Source organism: Antedon mediterranea, chromosome 4 (assembly GCF_964355755.1).
Source record: "Antedon mediterranea chromosome 4, ecAntMedi1.1, whole genome shotgun sequence".
In the NCBI taxonomy this organism is placed as follows: domain Eukaryota; kingdom Metazoa; phylum Echinodermata; class Crinoidea; order Comatulida; family Antedonidae; genus Antedon; species Antedon mediterranea.
In genome coordinates this window covers 35,894,397-35,917,242 of record NC_092673.1, presented here as the reverse complement: position 1 = coordinate 35,917,242, position 22,846 = coordinate 35,894,397, and the positions used below count along the sequence as shown (strand labels likewise).

The window sequence follows — 22,846 nt, the reverse complement described above, 5'->3', positions numbered from 1 at the left end:
ATAAATGAAGATGGGTAAATGAATTACTCCATGCTCCAACACCGTACAATAGCGGTTTATAATATTAATAAACCAAAAAATACTAAAGATAATTAAAATCTGTTACATTTATGCAGTTTTTTATAATACAGATGTATAGGTATGTAAAAATGTAAATCTGTGTAACAAACATTTGGTTTGAGTTGCCAAATACAATTGTGCGGTTGTTCCTTGTAAAACCACTGATGTGGAACATTTCCGCTTTATTAAAACTATTGATTAGTATAGAGTATACACTGCCGGGTTTGGTTTATAAGAAGCAAATTTTCACAATCGGACCATAGGAATAAGATACTAAATTCAACAAACAAACTATAAGGTGAGTGTCGATAACCTTGTAACAGGGTTTTTTCTTGTGGTTGCCTTTAGTTCAAACTAAATTATATTCTCAGTACAGATTATCATCTTGTTAAGACTACAATACCTTCTTTCTGGTGATAAAATAATGTAATTCATGACACACAAGCATTCTATGTATATGGCAGACCATAAAACATTATTAGGCCTTTAAACCTTGTATTTAGAAATATATGTTATTAAAGAAACTCATAACACGACATGAAATATGTTTTATTCTTGACTTCTTGTAATTTTGTTGTGTAGAAATACCAACGAATATCTGTGGGAGAGCCAAGCCCAGTGCCGCGTTACCAGATGAAATTAGATCGTCTAATTGTATACTCCATGGTTAGTTAGATTACTGTGTATATACAAAATACGATATAATACATTTTCATTAATAAAATCATACTTTTAGATCAGTATTGTAAAAGAAATATTGAATTAATGGAAATGAATACTGTTTAAAATTTAAATGGCATTGCTCCGGACTTTATTACGGATTTTTAAGCCGTACTTTTCCTGTACGTAACCTTGCTATGGGGCGATAAGGCCTGTTAACAATTCGTATCGTGAAAATCTCATCACTCGTCTGCTCCACGCCTGTGGAAAGATTGTTTAAGACATCATTAGGCTAGGCCTAACTTCTTTTAGCCCAAGCGTACAAACAGTTTCTTAAATTGCAAACACAGACCTTACTTAAGTTGACGCATAATATTGAAGAGACTAATCGATTATTATTTTTGACGACAAAATTGATCCTTCTAAAATAAAATATTTTCGGTACGTTACACTTTTGTTATGTTAGTATAAGGACTTAACCTTTAACAAATATAGAGGCACCAAATCAAATAACCACCTCCCTTAAAAATAAATTAAGTAAATTTTATTTCAACCAAAAAAAAAACATTAATTACAAATTACATTTTCTTAAATGGCTTTCTATATGATCATTATTTTTAACACCACTCTGTCTGAAATCAGGACCTAACTATGTTTAAAAATTTCTATTCTAACATAATTTATTTAAGTGTTAGAAAGAATAAACTAACTGAATGTTAGGAAATACACTAATTTTGTATTAAATGCTTGTCATTAATGCTTGTCATTTGTGGTTATGGATGAAATTATAGCCTTAACCCTTTAAACCCCTGTCTACTTGATGTGCATTTAGTGGCTTAGTTTAGACCCCCTCCGAGCAAACATACAGACACTCGAACAGAACATACCAGGCACTCGAACAGAACAACATACCAAACACTCGAACATAGCAAATTGTAATCTTATGTTCAGTTATAGTTCACAAAATAGTGTATGTAACTTGACATTAAGATACCAATTTCCCTGTTGACAATAAGATACCAATTTCCCTGTTGAATGAGTATTACAAAATGGATCTTAGAATAATTAGCTAGGTTGATGAGATCGATTTCATTACCATTCGTGTCTTAATGATCAGATACCATAATGAATTAGTAAATTGGTTTCAAAGCTGGAGAAATATTGACGGTTCTGACTCTTGAGTTTTTTACAAACACGTGACTACCAAGTTACAAAAATTAATGAGACATTCAGTTTGAAATATCAATATTGCTTTTTTTTCTCTTTTGTGGCGCAAACACCACTTTTATTCACATTTATATTATCTCATTTCATTACATAAAATCATATTATTTTAACACATTTTTGTAATTCCAAATGTCGTTACAATTCATCAGTAACATTTTTACATTTTTGAATTCCGTATTACCACCATTTTTTCATTAATTTTCTTATATTTTCTATACACTTGACAATAATCATCAATATTATCTATCTCGTTTTAAAATATTTTATAAATAGATAGATACAAGAGGCAAAGAACATTAATTCTAAACCGCCCGGTGATATACTGAAATTTAATTAATTAATTTGAAACGATAAAGATGAATAGATAGATATATATTTTAAATATCGATATTGCTAGTGTTTTTATATTTAACCATTCATGTTTTTACATAATTTCTTCAATTATATGCCAGGCTCTACCTATTGATGGGTGGGGTGTGTGTAAAGCGGAACCATAGCGGTTAACCACTTCACACTACGTTTCAGGCTATTGTCCTTAGCATTATAGACCATCTGCTGTAAGGTGTGATCATTTTATGTTCCATCGTCCAACCTTTAATTGTTCTTTTAATGATGTGATTGTTTCCCTTTCTTTTCCTTTCGCATCTGGTCGAAGTTGGCCTTCATTATTTTGTTTTAGGTGCAGTAATATCTTTTTATATTTTAGATGACTGGATTTTAATATGAAACTCATTAGGTATCAACACAGCCTTAGGTTAGTACCATACGCTAAGATGAGAAGGTGTCGTCGAACTAAATGTATGTCCGCCATCATTCTTGTAATATTCATCGTGGCAATTTATAAAGGAAATCATAGGCTGATACGAAGAAAGAGGTGAGTTAATACTAATTATTTAAATTGGGTTTTAAAACATAAATACAATATTGATATGCATATATAAAGTTTGCGGTCAACATTTGGTTTTGCCATGCAAAGTGACCTTCAAACAATTATATTGATATATAATAAGTGAGCATTGAACACACCATTTGGTATATTATTTATCCGACTCACGTGCCTACAATTTATGTTAAATTCAATGTGAATATGTACTTATGTTTTTGTGTAGTGTTATTATTGCTATTGTGATTTACTTATATATTCACATAAACTCATGCATGGCATCAGATCAAGGCTGAATAGCGTATGAATGACAATTATAATGTGCCGTGTTATTTTTAGTTTTGAATTCAATTTTCAATACAATTAAGCTCTGTCTGCACTGTCAGACTTTATGTGCCACAAAATTGTGATGTATCCATATATGGACATGGTGATGTTATATTATTACCATGTGGGCCTATCACTACCATATTTGGGAACTTCAAACTTTGTCAAACTAGTTTGATAGTGTAGACAGAGCTTAACATTAGTTTTTCCATCAGTTTTTTCATCATTGGTAGCATGTTAGCTTTAGAGAAGAGAAAATATAATAATGAATGAGGAGGGTTACATTAGTAGTGATTGATATGCTCAAATATGGTAGTGATATGCCCAAATATGGTAGTGATATGCTCAAATATGGTAGTGATATGCTCAAATAGGGTAGTGATATGCTCAAATAGGGTAGTGATATGCTTAAATATGGTAGCGATATGCCCAAATATAGTAGTTATATGACATCATCATGTCCATATATGGGCACATCACAATTGTTGTCAAAAAGTTTGATAGTGTAGACAGGACTTTAGTTGAAGATTACATTAGTGTGTTAATTGGCTAATTAAATGCATGGCACGTTCCTTTCAACTTTATTGTCAATAATACAGTTTACAAATCTAAATAATTGACAAAAGGTGATAAGTTAAAAAAACTAATCTTAACAAATCAAGCTCTTTTATTGGTTGTACAATACACGAAGTAGTTTGAAACAATATACAGTATTATTATTATTATTATTTATAGAGCAACGGACATTATGTTGGCTCACTGCTAACAGAGTGCTGTGTTAATCAAAGACTATGCATTATGTTGGCTCACTGCTAACAGAGTGCTGTGTTAATCAAAGACTATGCATTATGTTGGCTCACTGCTAACAGAGTGCTGTGTTAATCAAAGACTATGCATTATGTTGGCTCACTGCTAACAGAGTGCTGTGTTAATCAAAGACTATGCATTATGTTGGCTCACTGCTAACAGAGTGCTGTGTTAATCAAAGACTATGCATTATGTTGGCTCACTGCTAACAGAGTGCTGTGTTAATCAAAGACTATGCATTATGTTGGCTCACTGCTAACAGAGTGCTGTGTTAATCAAAGACTATGCATTATGTTGGCTCACTGCTAACAGAGTGCTGTGTTAATCAAAGACTATGCATTATGTTGGCTCACTGCTAACAGAGTGCTGTGTTAATCAAAGACTATGCATTATGTTGGCTCACTGCTAACAGAGTGCTGTGTTAATCAAAGACTATGCATTATGTTGGCTCACTGCTAACAGAGTGCTGTGTTAATCAAAGACTATGCATTATGTTGGCTCACTGCTAACAGAGTGCTGTGTTAATCAAAGACTATGCATTATGTTGGCTCACTGCTAACAGAGTGCTGTGTTAATCAAAGACTATGCATTATGTTGGCTCACTGCTAACAGAGTGCTGTGTTAATCAAAGACTATGCATTACAGGCAGACATTTCATTAATCTAAATGCAATAGTGATCTTCAGTATTGGTAGATATTTTAAATTAGTTGAATGGAATAAACGCAATTTGAAAATATATCGTAAACACCACAGGCAGAGAAAAAAAACAAATCCATTAAATTTAATTACCTTTCTTTACACCATTTTGTATACTGTTTTAATTTGAAGGAAATAAATGTTACTTTGATTGATTGAATTTTGAAAATGGTTATACACTTGCTATTACTAGAAGTACATCAGCCTACAATCAGCCTGCACTGGTTTAATATTCTCTATAGGCCTACTTATCGTAAGCCTATACATCGTAGTGCTATTTTACGTGTGTTATTTTGTGTTGTTTTACATGAGATGTACACTGTGAATTATTTTTGGTTGTTGTAATAATATCATAATATTAATGGTACTGTATATAAGTGACCCGTAATCTTATTTATTTACAACACATCTTTTATTTTCTGAACACTTTATCACTAGAGGACTGCATGGCTTAAATATATAGGTTTTTGTCTGTTTGTTTTCGTCGTCATAATATATCTTTTGTTTGCAGCAGTTCAATCACACACACACCTCAATCAGGGAGATTTGCAGATTTTAATTCTTTACCAAAGACTGAACAAATTGCAGATATCAGGAATTTACAACAAGAGAAAATTGTAGCAGAACATAAAATATTACAAAACAACTATGAAAAAGAAAATATAGAAATTGTAGCAGCAGAATCTAAGATATTACAAAACAACTCTGATAAAGAAAGTATAAAAAAGGTAGCAGCAGAATCTAAGATATTACAAAACAACTCTGATAACAAAAGTATAAAAAAGGTAGCCGCAGAATCTAAGATATTACAAAAAAGTTCTGAGACCGAACTTAAGAAGGTTGCAGAAGAACAACCAAAGAAAATAGTGAAAGCGTCACATGTTCTTGTTCGACGAGTAAAGGTCTTCAAGAGACGTCGTTTTGTCAACGTCGTTGTGGTGTCAAAGAACAAAAATGGAAACGAAACGTAAAGTTTTTGTAATTTCCCTTCCGCTTGTCTTTTTAAGTGCTTTTTTGTTTGCCGGAGGTAGAATATTGTGAGATAGTTTTCAAATATGCGGAAGAATTTATCAGCAGAATTAGCAGTTACGGAAATTATTCTAAGTTTACAGTTCATGGCACAACCAGAAAAATAGGAATACAATATTATAATTTAATAGAAATTCCATTCCATTTTTTTGCTACAAACCATATTTTTTAATTCTGACTTTTTATAGTCTGATGTGATAAAACATGTCATTTAGATTGATCCTACATAAATTCAAATTTCGGACAAATGGAGTAGCCTACATGTTGTGAGAAATAAAATTCACAGTACAAATGTCCCTTGAATCAGAACATAACAACTAAGCATTGTTAGTATGAGCATGGAGAAATAAGGCCTATTACTCCCAGTATCACACACACACAAGAGGCGTATGTCCTTGGGGAATTACAGTACTGCATACCATTTCACGAGAACTAATTCAATGGTGTTTGTTATGTAAATTTTAAAGAAACCAAGTAGCTTTCATCATGGTCAACGTAAAATCACTGACCATAGGTGTATAATTTGAATATTTAGCATCAGCCAGTACCGTAGATCTTTAATTCACGATCGGGCAGATCCAAGTTGCACATGAAATTGTTTTAAATAACAAATTTATCCGCGATTTTTTTTTTATTACGAAGCACCTTTGGTAATCATAATTATAAAACTAATTCAATAACCAGCGACATAACCATAATCATAACATTTTAAAAGGTTTATAACATTACAATTATAAGATTGATTTCTAATCATTGAAAGCTATCTCGTGTATTTTGCCTCTAAACATGCACTAACACTAACATGCATAGCACTAACTGCTCAATGCGTGCACATAATATTCATCTACCTTCAATAAACACACTACTAACAACAGTATGGTATGCTAATTTATACCGTTGATTCATCTATTGTTATTCGACAACCACTTTTGAAAAGACTTCGAAACACAATCTGTGCGTATTATTTAGCATTTGTAAAGACCAATTGTAACTATAAGACTTATACCACGACGTTTTCTCTAAATTTTACACCAAAATATAATCCATTGAGTGGGCAAGTGACGGAATTTGTTTGAACTAATAATGGACAAAGTTTATTCGATCCTCAATCCATGTTTTAAGCTAAAAATCTTAACGTTTGTTACGGATCTTGCCTGGAATGATCACATCTTGTTTAAAACGACAACATATCTCTTTTTAAAGTCGCAATTTGATTGAGTGTTTAATCAGAATAATAAGGCGAGTGTAAATTATAAGAATTCAAAAGCGTCTTAAGCAACCTTAGTGCGCGTTATAAATCTTTATTATAATGTAATATATAAGATGATCATCGTCGATGTCATGTCGTACATTTTGAATTAATTAAATGCATTATTTAGTGATATTTTTTATAGACAATTATCCGGAAAAGTCAACAACATATTTAAAATAAGAATATAAAAAATAAGCATGAACTAAGAACAAAGTGAGATCCTACACACGTAAGACCAACGTTGTGTCTAAATCAAGAGTTACAACGAAGAATAAATGCTAAAATATTCAAATTATTACAACATCTGCAAGCCTTACATTCTATTAAATCTATCAAGCTAAATTGCTTTATAATAACAATTAAAAAGCAGATGCTTATGTTAATTATGTTTTGCTTTTTGCCAAGGTCATACCATACTGCATTCAAATTGTATTATATTGTTCACATCATGGCGTACTTTATACGTAACCACGCGCATGCGCACATTAACATATTCATTTTTGTTGCATCATCGTAATCCTCTGAACATCCATTGCATGTATACGTCATCAGAACCTTAACTGTGTTGATTTTATATTAGGCTATATGTTATGTTAATCTTGATCTATGAAATCATGGACGTACTGATTATATTTACTACTTTCTTATGCATGTTTCTTATCATACAATCTGCAGTGTTATTGATTGGTTGAAAATTGTGCAGTAGGCTACTCAGCTGTTATATACTGATGTTGTGTCCAAACCCATTTCTATATCGAAGGCTCTGTCTACATTATCAAACTATAGTTTGACCAAAAATTGCCCAAATATGGTAGTGATATCATGTCCAAATATGGTAGTGATAATGACATCATCATTATGTCCATATGGGCACATCACATTTTTTTGTCACATAAAGTTTGATAATGTAAACAGAGCTTAAGAATAAACTGGTCTTTGAGGGAAATAACCCTAAAATATATCTGTAACAATTTTAATTTATTTAGCAATCAAGTTAGGATTATAACGCGGTTATTGAAAACTGTGGGGAGTGAGTCTAGCAAATTACTTACAAAAACGCTAAAAACATGTTGGTATTTTTTCCCGTGTTAAAGATCAAACACTAGATTAAGCTTATCGACGACATGTTACTCCTATCATGGAGGTCTGAGGTCTATATATTTGCTCCATGCTTCTATGTTGACGTACATGTGTATATTGACCGTGTTGACAATGCTTTTACCATTCTAAAACACTGTACTAGAAGACTGTGTACCTGGTTTAAATTATTCTATATCGTCATAAACATTTTGAGGTTACTCACATCCCTCACATCATGGAGGTTCATATATTTCCCTCCATGCCCCTATCATGTTGGCTTATGTGTATATTGACCGTGTTGACAATGTTTTTACAATTCTAAAACACTGTACCAGGAGACTGTGTACCTGGTTCAAATTATTCTATGTCATAAAACTATGTTATGATCCATTATTTCTACAGGTTCAGCGCCATAACATATTAATATTATACAGTGACGTCACTTGTTTTGGCTTTTACGTCGTCTGCTCAGCCTGTTTGTATAGTCTGGCCTTTTCAGTGACATTAGGATTAGATCACTATTATTTTCCATCCATCTCTCTCACGAATCATGTTCTTTTAATTCTATAATTATTTTGTCACCACATACTACGTCATCATGTCATTCTTTATTTGCATGCTACAACTATTTTTCTGGCAAAAGATGATATAAATATCAAATGTTAGAAAATAGCTAATGATGCAGCAGCTTTGTATGCTTGTTTTATGTATGCAAATAAGGATGCTTTATTTGTTATCATTCTCCCTTAGATACCAAATGTAGTACAAAGCATTAATGTCATTAAACATGTATTTAATTAATTTAAATCATGAAATGTAACATCTGATTAATAATATACATCAAAAATAGATGTAGAATCTAAAAATTATTGTCGTTTTTTCCTATTCTTCTTCAGAGCATCAAAACCAGAGTATAGTAAACGAGGTTTTATAATGTCCCGCAAAGAAGAAAAGAGTTTTCAAATTCATAATATTGCTGAATATTTACTGAAACCATGGCAACGAAATGATACAAATATCCAAGAAATGAGGTAGGTACCAACTTACTACTTGTGACGTCATTACATTATCTATGTATCAATAATTGTTCATGAACAATTATGGATATTTTAAAATTAAAAACATAAATGTTCATGAACAATTTTATTTATTAAATATTGTATAAAACACACTTGTCACTAATAATCACACATTAAATTGACATCTTATTAATATTGTTAGCAGTGTCATTTTCGAATACCTTTAACAGTGTAACTTATGTCATCTTATTGTATCTATTATAATTTATAAAGCATAAATTGTCACTTGATACCATCAATTGATCACCAAGTAACCATTTTATAGTCTGATGTGATAAAACATGTGATTTAGATTGATCATAAATTAAAATTTCGGACAAATGGAGTATGATGTGTGAAATCAAATTCACAGTACAGATGTCGCTTGAATCGAACAGAACAATTAAGCATTGTTAATAAAAAAAAATTAAAAAAACTCCTAATTATACATCTATTTCCTATCAATCGATCACCAAGTAACCATAGTTACTAACACGAAGTGACAGAATAAGTCAACTCTCACATACCGGAGTTTTTTTAAGCAGGAAACTTTTATAATATCAGCATCTAATTTGACAGTTAATCTCTAATGTAATTTTTGCACAGAATTTTATTTTTTTAATGTTTTGTTATGTATTGAATGTTGTTTGTTGATATGTATTGTTGACGTGGGTTTGGTTCAGCACATCTTTTGATGACAGTTTTTTAAACGTTTGCTTTACCTCAACAGCCCCGTTCAACTTTTTTGTTTCTGATTGTCAAAAGATTGAAAATAAAAAAATAAATAGATAAAAACCAGACTCTTCTTAATGCTAAGAAGGTCCCTTTTTAAGGTCAGCCAGCCCAAGAGTGTCTTGGAAGAGTTGACTGTTATAACATGTACCTATACATTATTTATTAAAAACTAATGTACAAGTCCATGGTTACAATAATAATAATAATAATTGTGTATCGATCAACTACAAGCAATTTATATCTTATTTATATTGTAAATGGTATAAATAGTTCCCTAATGATTATACCATTTTGTTGTTTTAACCTTTTCATATTAAAATATGTTGTATTGTCATAATTATTGCTGGTTATGGATTCTCATTCCTTGGATTTAAATTAAAACATGTGGTACAATTAACAGATGTATTTAATAGGTATACTTGTATAGTATACTTAATTATACTGGATTGTAATATGCTATTCGATCAATACTCTATTCAGTCAAACAAAGACAATTATCGTACACTCGAAATACGTGACAATAAGGTATTTGCAATTCGATTGGTATTTCTTTTTATGATAATTTAGATTTTAAAAAACATATTGGATGTTCCTTTAATAAATAATTCTAATTGGTAAAAAAAACGAAGGTTATATTAGTAGCAAAATTGCAGACATCCTTACATTATACAAATGAAAATAGAGTTATAAATAAAATTCATATATTAGTATATATTATTATTATTAGTATAAATTATTTAAACAAGAAATATTTCTTACAAAATACGCTTCTCGCTTATTGACGTAACAGTTTTAAAGTTATATTGTCCCTCTGAAAAATATTTTTTATTTCAAATTTGTTTTTTAATGTGTCAACTTATTGTCACATAATAGTTATTTTACCTGAAAAAAAAAATGTAATTTAAAGCAAAAAATACTTCAATTGTCTGTCAGACAATGGTTTTTTAGTTATAATTTAACGTTTCTTTTCTCTTTTTATAATGTGAATTTTGTTACAGAAGTGAATAACTTTGATATGAAACACAGACTCAATTTAGTTTATTTTATTGCTAAGGTCAAGTCTGGGGGTCACTTCATCACGCCTAAATACTTCAAGTGTGAAGTATCATTATTACAAACAAAAACTTTCATAGACTCTGTTTTGATAATAATTCAATGATTATTTGACAGCCAATTACAGTATTATCATGGGGCTCATAAATACCAGAAATGCTTTGGGATTTGTCGTTCAACCGTTAGACTCTTTTCCCAGACGTTTTTTGGGTCCAGCAGCTGGTACCTATAAATTGTAGTCGAGAATCCTTTTTCGCAAAAATGTCAATGTGCAGTACTAAAACTGCTTCTTGATTTCATCTAATAAATGAGTCATCTCATATGAAGTAGCGGGCTATAGCAGCAGCGTGAAAATAAAACTCAAATAAATCCATAACGTTTAACAGGCAGCCAAAGGCTGAAACTCTCACATAATCACAACACACACACAAACAAAAATGAAATACAGTATTGTCAAAACCGGTGCCTTTTCAAGTAAATGGTGAGATCGCAGCGGTGGCAACAAGGAAGGAGGAGCATGTTGCGAAACAATTTACAAACGAGAAGTTTCTTTAACCGAACGACAATATCAAGATGCTCCCTGATCCTCGTCGGCAGCGTGAAGGCCGGCAGTGGCGTATCCAGGATTTTGAAGTTGGGGGGGGGGGGGGGGCGGGAATTGCCAATTTGCCAACAAAATTGGTGTCATTATCTGTACATACACGACGTCTCTGATCAATATATGTTCTAGGATTACATAGTCATATTGTCTTATATGGGATAACGATGCAAAATTAAAACCAAACCAACATTATCTGATAGTATGTTGTATTCATATTACAATAAAGAAAGAATTAGGAAAATCTGATTTGTAGTTTTCGAAATATAGGGTCTAAAACATCGCCGAAAATGATCGTTTTTAGCCACGAAAGAAGCAAAACAATTTGTGGCCTCAGTCGACAATTCTATTAACTACGCCATTTTTGGTTTAAATAATTACATATAATTACGTTTTTTAGTAATTTATTTTATATATCACCATTGGAAATATCAATAAAACATGTTATTAAATGCTTATACAATATATAAAGTTGTTTACTTAACGGAATTCGGACAAATTCATTGCTCTAACTTTGTGTAGTAACGATCAGAGAGATTCATGGTACACGCGCGAGAGAAAACATTCCGCTGCGGGTGATTCGCATCCACCAATCAAATCAGCTAGAATCCTAAAAGAGAAAGCTCAGCTTTGATTGGCTTACGATGACATCATATCACAAAATGGTGGTTTTGTAGTTGAGCCTCACGGAATATTCTGTTCCAAAAATGAAATACATGGATATTTTTTATGGTATATGTGCTTTTTCTTGAAAAATTTTTGAATAATAAAGGCCTCATATCGAGAAAAAAAACGGGTTTTTGGCACTTATAATAAATATATCTTAGACAAAAAAGCACATGGCATGTGGAACTATATAATCTCTTAGCGTAGGAAGACATACAAATCCCAGGTCATGAGAGGCTCAACTGCATGCAAAAACAAGGTTTTAGGGTAAGGTCAAAGACTTTTTAGTAAACAATCTACCGCGTACGGCCGTACGTACGTGCTACACATTTTTTACGTGTTTCGGAAGATGTAATGAAAATAAAAAATAGTTGATCTCAGATCTGAAGGGATCAATGATGATATGATATGTAAATAAACAAACACTCAAAAGAATTATGTTTACAGTTCAATTATTGTCAGAATAAATAGTTTATTTTTCCCCCGGCACCTTTGTTTGCCGACGGCCGCGATGATGTGCCGACGGAAACGAAATCAGGGGGCCCGGGCCCCCCCGTCCCCCCTACTGGATACGCCACTGAAGGCCGGTAATCTAACAAGCCTCATCATACAATTATTCTGAGAGCGCGCTTCTTATCCTTTCAATTGCGCGAAACTTAATATCATTAAGGTATGCCTACCTGTGCCACACATGACATATAAGAAACATACACTAATGAGAACAGGGATTAGCTTTTAAAGAATACATTATAATATAAACAACTTTAGAATTAGCCCTGAGCCACGACCGTCAGCATGAACATTCCATCTCATTATATTACTATTGTACGCCTAATAATTTAATGAAAGTAATTATATATATTATTATAAAGTAATTAATTTGATTTTTTCTTTTCATTTTGACTGATGGTCTTTTAATGTGTTGTATTCTTTATAGATCTAATATGAACGAGTATGTAGATTTCAGTTTAGCAGTTGCAACTAAAGAAAATATGGAAATTGGCCAACGTGTCAAAATGTACTTCGAATCAAAAGATATTAGCATTGATATAGATGAAGAAACATACAATACATTTCCAAAGGTAAATCATGACGTCATTATCATACATCATTATAAGGACCACGAAGACGATGATAATGCTTGCAATAGCGGTTTAGTATGGCGCGCGCCAAGCTGTCATTTTATTTCAAGCAATTGAGATATCTTAGTTTTAAATGAGATATCTTAGTTTTAAATAGAGATATCGTAGTTTTAAATAGAGTTATCTTAGTTTTAGAGTTATCTTAGTTTTAAATAGAGATATCTTAGTTGAAAATAGCGATATATTAGTTTTTAAATAGAGATATCTCTATTAATAGATATATCTTAGTTCTAAACTAAGATATCTTTGTTTCCGAATCAATGACAGCTTGGCGCGCCATAGTTTAGCAAAACTGATAACGTTAGGTCGTCTAAACTAATCACAATTTATATGTTTTTAAAGCAATGGCCCCGAGATAGCAATCATCCGCAGTATCGTACCTGCAGCCTTGTTGGAAGTAGTGGTATTCTATCAGACAGTCAATGTGGTAAACAAATAGATAGTGCTGATTATGTCATAAGGTAAGAAGGAACCCATATGAAAATATTTGCAATATTTGTATTGTTTTTGGAATTATGATTTCAATAGCTACCGGTACATGACTTAATTGTTTGTTTTGTTATTTCAGACTTCTTTGTGCTTATTTTGTCAAAACCTATTTCCTCATACAGTATTGAGTAATGTTTTAAAAGTACAAAGAACCTTAATAATGTTCATAATATTAATATTGTTCAAATAATTAATTATAAGAACATCTATTAATAAAAAAGGACTTGTAAACAGAATAAAGACCATAATGACTATACCTCAATATAATTATCGACAGAAACATTCCCATCATGCAAATAGCTTAATTTCGCATGGAACGTCATTGCACAATGCATGATGGAAAGGGCTTTGGAGCAAACGTCACGACGCGTACATAAACAACAAATCACGTATTACGCGTTGTGACGTTTGCTCCCAAACCTTCCCATCATGCATGGCGCACGCTATTTGCGATAAACCTTATACTCAAACAATAGAGTAATATGCCTATCCATGCTCAAACGTATATTAAAGACACATTTTCTATTTTATTTCAGAATGAACGTTCCTCCTATCCAAAATTACACAAGTGACGCGGGATTTAAGAGTAATATGACAACCATGAATCCGTCAGTCGTGAGCAAGAGGTAAGAACAATACGGTACTTATTGACGACGTCTGTTGCTAACCATATTTGTACTACCGCTGCTTCTGTTGACTAAACGCCGTTGTTTCTGGCAAATATTGACAGTACGTGAATGCCCATGGCAAATGCAAATTTCCTTGCTGCTTTTATTATAAAACATTGAGCGCATTTCGATTATTATGTAAATTAGCAAATCATATCATTTGGGTGGCGCGCCTGTAAAAGTTGATGATGCTAATATATTTTATCCTCGTTATCCTCAGATAGTAGGCCTATCCATAAAATGATGATTTAAAATGATTTGCCATGTTGATATTGATAAACAGTTGATAACAATTTACATTCTTCCCTGGAAAAACTAATTATATACCACCGTTTATTAATTGTATAGAACGTAAATTAATGTAGTTCTGTGGACTAATTTAGATACTGGTTTAATGGTAATTAATAAATATCAAGTGTACATATATATGATATTCGTAATTCTTTGCTTTTTTTAAACTGATAAACAAGCGGTCATTGTCATTATTTGGTTTAATTTACAGAATGTAACGTTAACAAGATTACACTGATGTTGATAATATTAATTAACACGATAATAATAGTACATTATTATATAATGAGAGTTTAAGTTTAACATTTTATAGACCTAAAGAATATAACAATAATATAAAAGGTATTAGCTCTGCTAATTTTTCTGGCTGTTTTAGGCCTACTTTATCGTTTTGATTTAGCTTTGTTTTTTTTAGACTGATGAACAAGCTGAACATTTGACATTATTTGTTTTACAGATATAATAATTTAACGTTAGAAGCTGATATTGTAACATTTTTGCGAGATATGCGACAATATAACCAGGATTTACTAGTTCCAGCCTTGTCAATGAAAGTTGGTTATGATCTAACAATGAACGTTGTAAAGGCATTTAAAAGGGAACCTAACCATCCTCTTCACCTTTTACTTATGCATCCTAAACACTTTTTAGCGATGAGTCATTTTTGGAAAGATAAATTTGACATAGATGCAAAACGTATATCTTCAGGTAAGGTATTTTAATTACTTATGCGAATACGACCATAAAACACATAGATTGGTTTTTCTATCTGTGTTATGCATTGATCTTTTCGGATCATGATAATTACATGTACATGTTCGACTCAAAGGCCATACAAACATGCTGTTACGTTACCAGTTTCAGCTGATGTTGTGTTTTACTCTTTCGTTTTCAGTGCATTGATGTTTTCGAATCACGGTACAACATCACGTTCTTAATGTTCGACTTAGGTCGTGTTTCCGCAGCCAAAAATTAACCGATAATTAATCAACCTTTGACCTGGAGGACAAATTGTTGCGTTATTGGGCATCTGGTTGTTTTAGTAATGACTGAGCGTGCGCACTTTCTTGGTAAAAAAATTAACCGATAATTTAGCCTTTTGCTTGCGGAAACACGACTCTAGGGAATGGATGCTTGAAATAATACCATTTGCTTACATAAACCAGGGAGGTCCCTGCAGTGCATAAACACATAATAATGCCAATTGCTTTAGCCTAAGGCCAATTTACACAGACGAGTGGTAACGGGATGCGGAAAACCGCGTAGCTTTTCCTACGTGGGATCTGCTGTATTTATCCTGAGCGGAAACTGTCCGTCCGTGTAAATGGTCATAAGGAATAACATTCGCTTGTGTAAATTGGCTTTTATCATAAAAAAAAACCCGCCTATGATGATTATTATGTGATTACCACGTGCATTTTCGTTTCAGGTTTGTATATGACAAGTTTTGCATTGTCTATTTGTGATGAGGTCACAGCATACGGGTTCTGGCCATTCCACACGGACCACCGTAACAGGACTCTTGAATATCATTATTATGAAAAATCAGACAGTGTACCATTACCCAAGGTGCACCATTTTGCACAGGAATATAGAATTTTACTAGGACTTCACGAAACTGGTGTTTTACGTTTACATCCAAATACGTGTTCTTAATATTGGCAAGTGTAAAGGTATAATAACAGCAAATAATATAGAGTTCTGACATTGAAGAAATACCAGTAAGAGTAACCTGTAAGAAACGCAAACACATAAAGCTACTGTATATAGTAGGCCTACCATCTTTCCAGATAGCGTTTGTCCAAGGAGAAACGCGTTTTAAATACCTAAAGATATTATATTACCATCTTTCCAAATAGTATTTTCCAAGGCGAACGCGTTTCAAACACCTAAAGATACTGTACCATCTTTCCAGATAGCGTTTTTCCAAGACGAAACGCGTTTCAAACACATGAAGATGCTGTAGTACTGTACCATCTTTCCAGATAGCGTTTGTCCAAGGCGAACGCGTTTCAAACACCTAAAGATACTGTACCATCTTTCCAGCTAGCGTTTGTCCGAAGGTGAAACGCGTTTCAAACACATGAAGATACTGTACCATCTTTCCAGATAGCGTTTGTCCAAGGCGAACGCGTTTCAAACACCTAAAGATACGGTACTCATCTTTCCAGATAGCGTTTGTCCGAAGGTGAAACGCGTTTCAAACACATGAAGATACTGTACCATCTTTCCAGATAGCGTTTGTCCAAGGCGAACGCGTTTCAAACACCTAAAGATACTGTACCATCTTTCCAGATAGCGTTTGTCCGAAGGTGAAACGCGTTTCAAACACCTAAAGATACTGTCAAGTACTGGAAGTCAAACAAACTGGACATGGAAGTCAAACAAACTGGACATGGAAGTCAAACAAACTGGACATGGAAGTCAAACAAACTTGTTGAATTTAAATGTTTAAACTGGACATGGAAGTCAAACAAACTTGTTGAATTTCTTGCAATCGAGTCTAAGATAAAGTGCACAAAACGAGTATAAACTGCTTCTCAATTTCTCATTCAGTTTACAACGTTGTGTTTTAATGGTGCACGCAATAACGGTCCACCCACCTTCCATTATTGTTTTATTTAACTTTTAAAAAAAATTGATATTTATAGTCGAATTTGTTTATTTGTGGTCGCCAATTGTTATTGTGCTAAATATTGTTTTTGTTTTTTATATTCAACTTACTCGTTTCTTTTATTTATTTAAAAAAAAATTAAGTAAACATTATTTTGACAAGCCAAAAACAGTGTATTTTCCCTCCTGGCGCACATTCTTATAGACTTTAACATCGTATATACAATAAGTATATCTCTCCAATTTAGAATAGCTCTTCAGAAAACAACATCGCTACCAACAGTTAATACAACATTTTACAATTTACACAACATATATATTACTCTGTTCTATAGGCCTATCTATTCTAATATCAGGACAAGAACACATTCCCATTGGTAGATTCAAGTATATCTACCATTGCACTGTATATGCAAATTAGCCTACCGTCTGGAAATGGTTTAAATGTCATGGTTTATTTATTTTATTTTCCACAACCCAAAACATTCCTTTTGTATTTATTTGTAATGAAATTACAGTAAAGGAATCAATGCGTGCTTGTTTAATTTCTATAAGTGGTTTTGTGGTTAAATGGGAAATTTCATCGAACAATCCACTTACACCAGTTCAAGGATAAGTATTGCATTATCCCATTTATTTGAAAAGGTCAAAGGTTACATAGATGTATATTTACAATTTTTAAAGTCTAAAATTAGGTAAAACCGGTAACCCTCTAATGTAATTAATTTAGACATAATTTTGGATACTAAAAATGAGTTCTACGTCTTTCAGCTTCTAATTTGCATAAAAAATTGCCACCAAAATAATTAAGTAATAAATAAATGATTACTGTCTATTCTTGAACAAATTATATTACAATGATGTGTCACATTAATTTTATGTATGCCTATGGCATACCAAGTCCGGACGTGAGGTTTTTTGACGCACTTGGCTTGCCATATATATGGCCTATATACTAAATTCGCATGAGAAAGCAAAAACATATTTCCTTTAAAGGGAAGTGGTATGCGATCATCAAAATATCAGCAGGAAGTATTTATATTTTCTTTTTTACTTCCTTCTATACCTACACCTAATGGTTTCACTTTGCCATTATAAGCGAAATTGACCTTTGACCTTTTCGAAATAATGTATACTTTTGTGTGAATGTCTGTTATTGAATAGTTGCAATAAAATCATTTCTTAAGATCAATCTTAAGATAAGATAGTAATTAAGATGGTTCTTAAGATAATTAAAATAGTTCTTAAGTGGTTAGTTGTTAAATGTCGCATGATTATTTGGTTAACCAAGAGGTTGAATGTTTACAACATTGTAACTGATGATTGGTTTTAACAAATTAACATGAAAGAGCGCTGACGACGACTACTAAATAATTCACCCGATTCCCAGTGCTGTATCTCCACATGTATTACCAAATATTCATACTTCGGAAATAGATACAGCATGAAGGTTCTATTTTTATATCTCCATGGATACAGGACCGAGAATCGGCTGAAATAGTACAATGTAGAATAGCATTTACAAAATGGAAAATAAGCTGATTAACGCCTTGCAGTTATACAAAAATAAATTCAACTCTGTTTAATATATAAAATGTAAAATGAGTTTTTTTTAACTTGGAATTTTTGCTTAACAATTTTTGCTTGTGACTGTTTGTGGTTCATAACGGATCACAATAGAAACAACAATACGACGATGGTAATAAAACCGATGAGTTAATCATGGAAAAACCGAAAGTTTAAATAGTATGCCGTTCTATTTCCTCATATTAACCATAATTAAAGTGTTTTTATAAAATAAAGATATAGGGCCTATTGTATCTGCTCTATTCATAATTTGATTTATTAATCTTCTTTGGGGAACATACATCTTCATAATTTGATAATTCTACAATTGTAAGTAGTTAAATTGCGATAACAGTGAATTCTAATCAAAAGTGATCAATCACTGATCCCTATTCATGATCAACACTGAAGCATAGTGAGCTTCTAACTAACTTGTATTCAATTGCGGACTTTCGTTGTCAACATAAATATTCGTTGAGTACTTGTTGAATTCGATTTGTAAATTATAAACGGAATGTGCTCAATAGAAAATCATTCGAATAGAAAACGTTAACAATATGCAAGCGTTTCCCGTGAAGAACAATCTCAACGCTCAAATACCTTAAATAGGTACTCAACGGTAACATTCCCAATCGAATAGGCCTATACGATAAATGAAATGTTTGCAGGCTATTTTTTTTACCTCCTGAAACAGAAACATTATCAGTCATCGCTGTGTAAATTATTCCATTTTGCTATTATTATAATGATATCCTGCATATCAAGTATCTTTATATTCAAGTTATAAAAATGCAATACAAAAGTACAACTAATATGTTTGTTTAGAATTAATCAAACTGAATTGCGAAAGGCATGTGATGAATTACTAATTTGACACTTCCGTGAAATATCGTGAGCTCGACAAAAAAGGTCGAGTGGTCAAGAGGAGCCGTTTACCGTACCGGTAAAGAGCCCATGGTATCAGATAAGGACTATAAGCCATAGGCCCAGTGTAGGCCCAATTTGCCCGTTGTGTGCATATAACCAGTTCATCATTCAAGACTTAGTAGAGGGGTTATCTTTTAGTAGGGAGTTACCATGACAAAGACCGTGATTCTTACTACTGCCTGAATTATTATAGGTAGATCAATACGAACGTTTTAGATTAGTCTGAACTGTATTTCAACTTATTTTGGCACACAAGGGAAATAAATGGTATAAATAATATAGCTCGTAAATACGGTATTTATATCTTCCAGACAAACGTCATCAAGATGTCGAGAGGTGGACTAACATAAAACAAAGACAATAAATACAGACTGAGGACAAGTCTAGCTTAGATTATATCGACATAATGTATTAATTGTACCATGTTTTAATAAATTGAGTGAATTAATATCACGTCTGTATTCAATTCATTATTGATGGGCTTTCTAAGATAATGCTTATCTCAAGAAAACACATTGAAGAAGAAGACAAAATAGAGCTGAAAGAGTTATTTTGAAAGTTCACCCTCATACCCCATCCCACCTTATTGATAACACCCTTTCCATCTCATCCGTTTCTCAACGTTATCAGTTTCAACTTGGTTGTCTCGCCTATCGGGCTTCCATCAATACCGTTCCGGATTACATCAGTCGCATTAACCAGGACTCAGCCCGGAGGTCGGCCAACTACCAGATCTATCTCTAATTGTAATTGTATTGTTCCTCGACCTTCATTAGAGATTTTTAAACAATGTTTCAGTTATAAATAATGTATTTTAATATGATTCCTAAAATCATTCGACAATCTGAAAATATTATTTCCTTTAAACGTGAACTTAAAGAATTTATTTCCAGCTAATATTGTTCGTATTGTGTATATATATATTTTATCTGTCAACGATTTTAACTTCTATATGAATTTTATAACCACTGTACATTTTTAGGCCTATTTTATGTCATTTGAATATTCAATATTTTATGTGTTTTACTGTATGTATGTTTTATTGAGGGCCCTAAATGATCAGTTCCATTAGGAACTGGATAGGCTACCCTCAGTAAAGATAATAAATAAATAAATAAATAAGTGTCATTTGATGCTCCGTGTGGTGCTTTACGAGCCATTTCTTATTTATTATTTATGAGTTAACGTCTGCTGTAGGTAATAATTTACGGTATATATTTGTAATGAGTGTTTCAAGACAGTGGATGTAGTGTCATGGCATTCGATATGTGTGCGTGATAGATTTCCATCAGCTCATGGAGCCTAACCTCAGTACGTGTATCTATATATAAATTATGGTTAATTCTGACATAGGCGAGCACAATGCAAAAACTTCGGTACAAATCTCCGCCTTGGATATACCTACCTTATCTATCTCAGATGTACCGCGAAACGTAGATTTGATAACATTAGTTTTCACATCGACGCTATTGTTCCATATTTCTATCTTAGGAAGATATATTATAAAGGGTTTTATAAGAAATTTTCTGATTTCAATCGGTAAATTTTAACTCTACGCGCGGTAGAAGTAATTTCCGGGTTCACGGTAAGGTGTTGGTTTCAACCAGGGAGTTGTAAAACAACTACCTGTTTCAAGTGTTTAGTTTATGCGCCTTGAGCACTCTGGAGTGGTATGTGCGCTATAAAAATCTTATTATTATTTTATTATTACAAGTGCTTGGTGGCGATAGCCATTTTGTTTTTTGTTTATTTTCGGACCGCGCGTGTGAAGGTATATAATATAGTAGTACATAAACCCCGATTGCCAAGACTTTATGTATACTGTGCGCTATTGTGTCCCGTCAGGACTCTGGGATACTTCTGCCCATGTTTAAAACGTCTTTCTTCTTAGGCCACTGTGTCGCGGAATACGGTATTAATTATACCAATTAGGATGGTATTTATTTGAATAAACGCCCGGAACACCTCCCCAATAAAACATCAATTAAAATAATTATCTCGCTACCAACCCCACCCCAAATACATCTAATAAACGCCCATCCACAATATTATATTTATAACCCAATTATACTACTTTTAGTAGATTTCTTCGGACTATTATCTACAATTTACCAAGCATTTGTTATTCTTTTTTACCACTTTTCATATCTACAATAATAAACACTATACGCCTAAAACGCTATAAATCATCTAAGACACTAGGTTAGTGAGTACGTTTAGTTTTACCAATATCAAAAGCATTTAAATAATGGTAACCGACCGAAATTGTCCAGGCCAGAATGTCCTTCTAAAACTGTTTACGTCCCGAGTCATTATCATTCCGAGAACCATCGTCTAAACTTCCTAGAGGGGGAGCGAGCGAAGCGAGCTCACCATCTAGTATATTATAATGTTTTATACTCATTACTTATTAGTAAGACGTATTATTGTTTAATAAGGTTACGTGTTACTATTGCTATTCGTCAGGGACAGTATTGTTTTACCAGGGAGGTATAATACTTCCCTACTATTTAAAACTAATTGACATACATTATTTACATCATTGGAACTTCTAAGGATTGTACAAATGTAGATAAGATTATGAATAAATTATAAAAATTAAAACATTGACCAACATTCACATCTTGTTGAAGATTCAAAGCAATTTTCTCTTAACTCAAAACACAAACAAGTTGTAAGGGTGTGGGTACATAATTTTCATCATGGCAATTTAATGCCATTTATGACGGTAGGAATCGCAAAGATAGGTTACATATCCTAAATCCTCAAAATTTCTCTCCTTTAAAAAAATCGATATTTATTTTCCATTAAAAAAAATCCGAAGAGATTCAAACCCCAGCTATCTATATAGAAACCAGAACGCCACAATATATGTGTTTATCCATGGAGGATTATACCTCCATGGTTTATCCATATTTTTTTATTTTTTTTATTTTTTATAATAATTACAAAAAACATAGAAATATATATATATATATATGAAATACAAGACACGAAGCCGAGGAGAGACAAAAGCAT

General features: G+C 32.6%; 1 protein-coding gene across 2 annotated transcripts; it reads left to right on the top strand.

Moving 5' to 3' along the window:
* The first annotated feature begins 159 nt into the window (after positions 1 to 159).
* Positions 160 to 20,980, top strand: LOC140047452 (alpha-N-acetylneuraminide alpha-2,8-sialyltransferase-like). 2 transcript variants are annotated; one of them, XM_072092491.1, is made up of 9 exons: positions 160 to 358; positions 2,654 to 2,821; positions 5,176 to 5,628; positions 8,919 to 9,053; positions 13,070 to 13,214; positions 13,617 to 13,735; positions 14,300 to 14,389; positions 15,180 to 15,430; positions 16,152 to 20,980. In XM_072092491.1, exons 2-9 carry the CDS (start codon positions 2,670 to 2,672, stop codon positions 16,376 to 16,378), a joined length of 1,572 nt encoding a protein of 523 aa, XP_071948592.1. In that variant the 5' UTR covers positions 160 to 358; positions 2,654 to 2,669; the 3' UTR covers positions 16,379 to 20,980. The 2 variants fall into 2 exon arrangements, with proteins under 2 accessions (XP_071948592.1, XP_071948591.1); XM_072092490.1 differs by having other exon boundaries at positions 5,173 to 5,628.
* Positions 20,981 to 22,846: the final 1,866 nt, after the last annotated feature.

What these genes read in the sequence shown, in the direction of transcription:
- LOC140047452 (XM_072092490.1), top strand. Translation starts at nt 2,670, where the DNA reads ATGAAACTCATTAGGTATCAACACAGCCTTAGGTTAGTACCATACGCT. An exon ending in ACAAATATCCAAGAAATGAG is followed by an intron (nt 9,054 to 13,069) that starts GTAGGTACCAAC and finishes TATTCTTTATAG; the next exon opens with ATCTAATATGAACGAGTATG. An exon ending in CCGTCAGTCGTGAGCAAGAG is followed by an intron (nt 14,390 to 15,179) that starts GTAAGAACAATA and finishes TTTGTTTTACAG; the next exon opens with ATATAATAATTTAACGTTAG.